The sequence below is a fragment of the Carlito syrichta genome, unplaced genomic scaffold (assembly GCF_000164805.1).
Source record: "Carlito syrichta isolate Samal-C Ts95f unplaced genomic scaffold, Tarsius_syrichta-2.0.1 Scaffold311826, whole genome shotgun sequence".
Classification (NCBI taxonomy): domain Eukaryota; kingdom Metazoa; phylum Chordata; class Mammalia; order Primates; family Tarsiidae; genus Carlito; species Carlito syrichta.
In genome coordinates, this window is record NW_007255922.1 from 174,788 (window position 1) to 180,722 (window position 5,935).

The 5,935-nt window shown below is 54.1% G+C and overlaps 1 protein-coding gene across 1 annotated transcript in view; it reads right to left on the reverse strand.

Moving 5' to 3' along the window:
• Window positions 1-312, reverse strand: part of LOC103271648 (cytochrome P450 1A1-like) — a 578-nt gene extending 266 nt beyond the window's left edge. Inside the window, exon 1 of the mRNA XM_021718095.1 lies at window positions 13-312. Within this exon, the coding sequence (XP_021573770.1) occupies window positions 13-312 (300 nt within the window). The remainder of the gene's footprint in view (window positions 1-12) is intronic.
• Window positions 313-5,935: the final 5,623 nt, after the last annotated feature.

The window sequence follows — 5,935 nt, forward strand, 5'->3', positions numbered from 1 at the left end:
GCCCTGCCGCACCAAGGCCTGCCGGACGGTGTCCAGGCCGCTCAGCACCAGCACGGGCATAGAGCCGATCCGGATCTGCAGGACGTCCCCATACTGCTGGCTCAACCTCGACAGGGCCAGGTGTGGGCTCTTCCCCAGGGTCAGCACGTGCCCAAGCAGGGGCCAGCCCCACGGCCCTGGAGGACTCTTCAGGCCTTTGGGGACCCGAGGCTGTGAGGCCCTGACCACCCAGAACACGAGGCAGAAGATGGCAGAGGCCAGGAGGAGATCCGTGGCCGAGATGGGGATTGGGAGTCCAAACACTGAGGGCATGATCAGCGCAGGGATCTTGGAGGTGCTGAGAGACAAGACAGGAAGGAAAAGTCAAGCCATCAGATGAGGGGCTGGGAGAAGCCACAGTGTCAGCATGCTAGTTAGGGAAAGGGAAATCATTCCAGCCAGAACTGCTCACTGCACACGAAGGGGAGGAGCAGGTGGGGAGAGGCTGTTTGTTAAGTTACCACTGAGGGTTAAGAATTTCCCAGTGATTCTTAATTCAGTGCTGACCACAAATCTGTGAGATAGGCTGCAGTGTGGCTCAGAAAGGGTAAGTATTAATAACTTGTCCAAGATCACACAGCCAGGAAGTGCTGGATACAGACTCTCAACCGGAGTTGCCTAATTCCTGACCACTTTCTCTTAACTACTACACGAATCTAAAATATCTTCCAATGTCAATCTGTGATTTCTTTGTTTTTTCTTCACACACAGTTAATTTTCTTTTTTTTTCACACACGATTAATTTTTTTAATTTTTAATTTTGTAGCGACAAGGACTCACTAGACTGTTCTTGAAGTCCTGGGCTCAAGCAATCCTCCCGCCTCGGCCTCCCAAGGTGCTAGGATTACAGGTGAGAGTCACTGTACCTGGCCTCAATCTGTAATTTCTATATAGCACCAGTACTATTAGTTACTTCACACTTACCTAAAATCAGCTTCAAATCCATCCATATGTCATCCTAAACAATATCTGTGTGAAAAAATCTGCACAGCTTAGATTTTTTCCCCCACCACACTTGCTCATCTACTCATGGCCTCATTTCACCTTTGGGAAAATTAACCTCCAGAGTGGGCACTGACTTGCCCAAAGTCCCTCAGCAATCAGTGACGGAGGCAGGACTCAGACCCCTTATGGACAATTCCCTGGAAATTTCCAGCTGCCATCACATGTACTGCCCTTTGAAGAGTGGTCAGATCAATGAAGGAATGTTCTCAGAACCCTTCGTTTGCTGCTCAATCCCAGGATCTAGGAAATTCCACCAGGCCCCAGAACAGGACAGGGAAAGGACCGGGGACAGGATGGCCACTGCCCAAGCCATGCTGCTCTCAGCACCAGCTCTCTGAGTTCAACTACCCACAGCTTAAAGGCAGCTAGAGACCAGCTAGAGACCAGTTAAGCTCCCAGTCACAGAAATCCAAGCCAGGATTTTTGCTGGGCTAGATTCTCAATGAATGAACAGTCTGGGCCTCCCCCTTTTGCGGGTCATCAGAGAGCAGAGAATAAATGAAAGACTTCCACTGGGCTGTAAAAAAACTCCAGACTGGAATCAGGGAAATCAGGAATGGATCTGAACTTAACAGAAGCCGAGAGGATACTGTCTCTCTAAGCTTGACCTAGAAAGGGTGTGCAAATTCATAGACCACTCTCGCCAAGGTATTAGGCTCTGTCTGGGGCATCTGTCTGTCTAGTTCCGTGGAATAAAGGTCAGGTGACCCAGTGCTCTAGTCCAAGTGACTTTAGGCCAAGCACCGTGGCTCATCCCAGCACTTTGGGAGGCCAAGGCAGGAGGATTGCTGGAGCCCAGAAGTTCGAGATCAGCCTAGGCAACATAACAAGACCTCATCTCTACCAAAAAAGAAAAAAAAAAATTAGCCAGGCTTGGTGGCACGGGCTATTGTCCCAGCTACTTGAGAGGGTGAGGCAGAAGAATCACCTGAGCCCAGGAGGTCGAGGCTGCCATGTGCCATGATCATGCTACTGCACTCCAGCCTGGGTAACAGAGTGAGACTGACTCTTTTAAAAAAAGTGACCTTGGACTGGTCATTTTACACCTCTGGACTCCAATTACATGACCTGAGAGAGTGTGCGGGTCAAGAGCTCCCAATTCTGAGTGCCCAGCTGGGTCCTAGGAAAGAGGGTGAGGTTTCCCCATAGGAGAACCACACAAAACAGGGAGATCTTGGTTCCTACCTCAAGTATTATAGCTGCCTCATAGTGTAGGGAAGCTTCCTGGAGGAGCTGAACCCCAAAGTACACTAGATCCCTGATGCCCTGAGTGAACTGAGGACACTGCCAGGCCTTCGTGTCCCATGGTGTCCCCCTCTGCAGAATGGATGCCCCAAGGACCTCCAGCCTTTATATGATGGTAACAGGCCAATGGAGATGTGACTAGTGACTTTTCAGGAACTGGCATTTCCAGCTCTCTGCAGTTGGAGTCTATCACACTGACCAACTCCCAGCAAAGGACAGAAACATAGTCAATGAGATAGGAAAGGCCCCTGGGTAGTGCCTGCGACTCCTGCTCAGATCAGTCTCTCATTGGGACCAGGACATCTAGCTCTAACAAATTTTGGGAGGGGTAGCTTTCAGACAAGTCAAGGACAGGTAAGAACCCAGCTCGCCCCCTCTGCCCTGCCCACCCAGGGAGAACCCCCTGTTATCACATAGCCTAAGGAAGGGACTACAGCTGCTCCCAGCTTCTCTCAGCTTGTCTTTATTTCAGCCTGCCCGGTGACCCTGATGAGGGAAGCCTCAAGGTGGTCAGGAAGTCAGCAAGGAATGGAGCTGGAGCCTAATGTCCTGAATGGGATCTTTCTGTATCTCAAGGTCTGGTACCATGGGACCATGGCAAGTCCTGCTATTCCCCTGGCCTCAGTTTCCCCACTAGTGGGCTAGACTGCCTGGTCTCCAAGGACACTCAGCCTTCTTTTTGGAAGAGCTAGACCAGTGGCTACCTAAGAAGACCTAGAGGCACCAACATTGTCCTTTTACTGGAAGGAAAGGGACCAGCCAGAAGCCCCCCAGTACTCACCTGTGGCCTGAAGAGGGGCTGAGCTGAGCTGGGAAGGGTGGATTCTGTAGCCAGGGATCCCAGAGAGGACCAGGGAAGGCTCCAGGGAACTGTCACCTTCGGGGTAAGGGTGAAGGCATCGCCACCTTTATAGGCGGTGCTCTTGCGTGTGGCCACGCCTTCCCCGAGAACGCGGTGGGGGGACAGAGGGAGGGGCAGCCTGGTGGGGGGGGGCTGGTCTCTCTGGGATGGGAGGGAAAGAAGCGGAGGGGGGGACCATTATGGTGACACCTCATCTAAGTGTCGGCACATAAAGTGGTGAGTGCTGGGGACACCTGAGAACCCCAATTCCAAGGCACCCCAAGGGAAGTGCAGAACCAGCTGAGTCGGAGGTTTGAGGGAGAAGTCCCAGGACAGACAGAAGAGAGCATATAAGGTGGGGGGGGGCGCTCCATCCTGGGGCACTGGGACTCCTCTTCATCATTTTTGCACCCACCGGAGCTCTGGACATGCAAATGCCTCCCTCTCCTACTATACTAGCCAACCAGGACCAGACAGGCAGGGGCGGGGCTGCCGGTGGTGACCTCCTTCCCGGGGGTTACTGAGACCTGGCTCGCGTGAGAAGCGCGGCGACCCCGGCCCTGAGGTCACGGGGGCCGGAAGGACCGAGGCGCCGCCGGGCTGGCCCTGTCCCCCAGAGCCCAGGCGACAAGCAGAGGTCGTGCTTCTTGATGGAAGGACCGGGATGGATGGCGATTGTGCTGTCTGACTGAGCGCTCACTAGCGACTCGGCGCCGCCTCTGGGGTCACTTTGGGCAGACTGCAACCCAGGGAGACCTCCAGCAGAGCCCCACCGGCCTTGGGCTCCCGGGTTGCCAGCGTTTTGGTTGGCGGGGCAGAGAAAGCGGGCGGCGGATGGGGCTGCGCGGCCCAGGCCGGGCAGGAGATGGCGGGACCAGGGACAGCGCAACGGGTGCCCGACGCGGAGGCGCCCCAGGCTGGCGTGCGTGCGCCCGCTCTGTCCCTCCTGGGGGCAGAGGTCGGCGGCCCTCCCCGCCCCACCTGGCCGGAGGCGAGGTGCCCAGGGGTTGCGTGAGAAGGGCCCACAGCCACCCAGCCGCCGGTCCTGGCCCGGCGCGGGTCTCGACAGTCACGCGAGGGGGTGGGGGAAGCCGGGGCGGGGCTCTTAAAGGACCAGCCCCTCGCGGGGCGTGGGATTAGGGGTGGAGGGAGAGGCACCACCCAAGCGTCGCGAGTGCGCTATTGGATGCAGGGGGCGGTGCGGTGCAAAGGGTCTAAGTTTGCGTGCGGACCTCGGCCTCTGCCTGCAAGGAGAGGGTGACTGCGTGCGTCCACCTTTTGGATCCACACCTACAGCTTGACACGCAGCCCCAGCACCCCCCAGCACGCCTGGCTGCCTGGCTCCAACGCCGTCGCTGCCCCTGCCGAGCCTTCCTATTGTAGAATGTCCAGGGGGAAAATGTCGTCTTTGCGCGTCTAGCTCAACCTGTCCCCAGCAAACATCATCGCCTGCTAACCCTGACGTGCTCCCCAGCCCATCGAATGGCACCACCATCCGCTGATCCAGGCCAGCGGCTCCTGTCCCCTCACCTTCCACTCCAATCAAATGCCACCTCATGCATTGCACACATATTTACCAAGTGCCTACTATGTGCCTGGGACTGTTTTGAGGCACTGGTGATTGAAAAAGAAGGGGACAAAGGTGACATCGCTTCTGTCTTCATATTGTACATTCTGCCTTCATATAGTACATTGCAATACACCCCCAAACTCAGAGAATGTCAGAGGGTGAAAAATGCTATTGAAGACCAGATGAGGTGGCTCATGCCTGTAATCCCAGCACTTTGGGAGGCTGATAAAGGAGGATAACTTGAGGCCAGGAGTTCGAGACCAGCTTGGGCAACATGGAGAGACCCTATTTCTACAAAAAATAAAATTAAACAAATTAGCCAGTTCTGGTGGTATAAACCTGTAGTCCCAGCTACTTGGGAGGCTGAAGTGGGAGGATCGTTTGAGCCCAAGAGTTCAAGGCTACAGTCAGCTATGATCCCACCACAGCTCTCCAGTTTGGGCAAGAGAGTGAGACCCTGACTCTAAAAGAAAAAAATATTTTTTTTTAGTAGGAATCTCACTCTGTCACCCAGGCTGAAGTGCAGTGGCATGCTCACAGCCACTGAAGTCTCAACCTGCTGGGTTCAGGTAATCCTTCTCCCTCAGCCTTCCAAATAGCTGGAATCATAGGCATGCACCACCATACCCAGCTAATGTTTTGATTTATCGTAGAGATGAGGTCTTGCCAGGTTGCCCAGGCTGGTCTCGAACCCTTGGGCTCAGGCAATCCTCTCACCTCCACCTCCCAAAGTGCTGGGATTATGGGTGTAAGCCACCACACCTGACTTTAAAAAAAGAAAATAAGGCCAGATTCAGTGGCTCACACTTGTAATCCCAGCACTTTGGGAGGCCAAAGCAGAAAGATTGCTTGAGCCCAGGAGTTCAAGACCAGGTTAGGCAACATAGCGAGACCTCATCTCTTTTTTTTTTTTTTTTTTTTTTTGAGTTTGAGTCTCACTCTGTCATCCAGGCTGAAGTGCAGTGGCACACTCACAGCCACTGCAGCCTTGACCTGCTGGTCTCAAGCGATTCTTCTGCCTCAGTCTTCCAAGTAGCTGTAACTACAGGCATGTGCCACCACCCCTGGCTATTGTAGAGATGAGGTCTTGCCAAGTTGCCCAGGCTTTCTCAAACCCCTGGACTCTGACAATCCTCTCACCTCGGCCTCCCAAAGTCCTGGGATTACAGGCTTGAGTCACTGTGCCTGGCCCTGAGACCTCATCTCTTTTTTTTTTTTTTTTTTTTTTTTTTTTT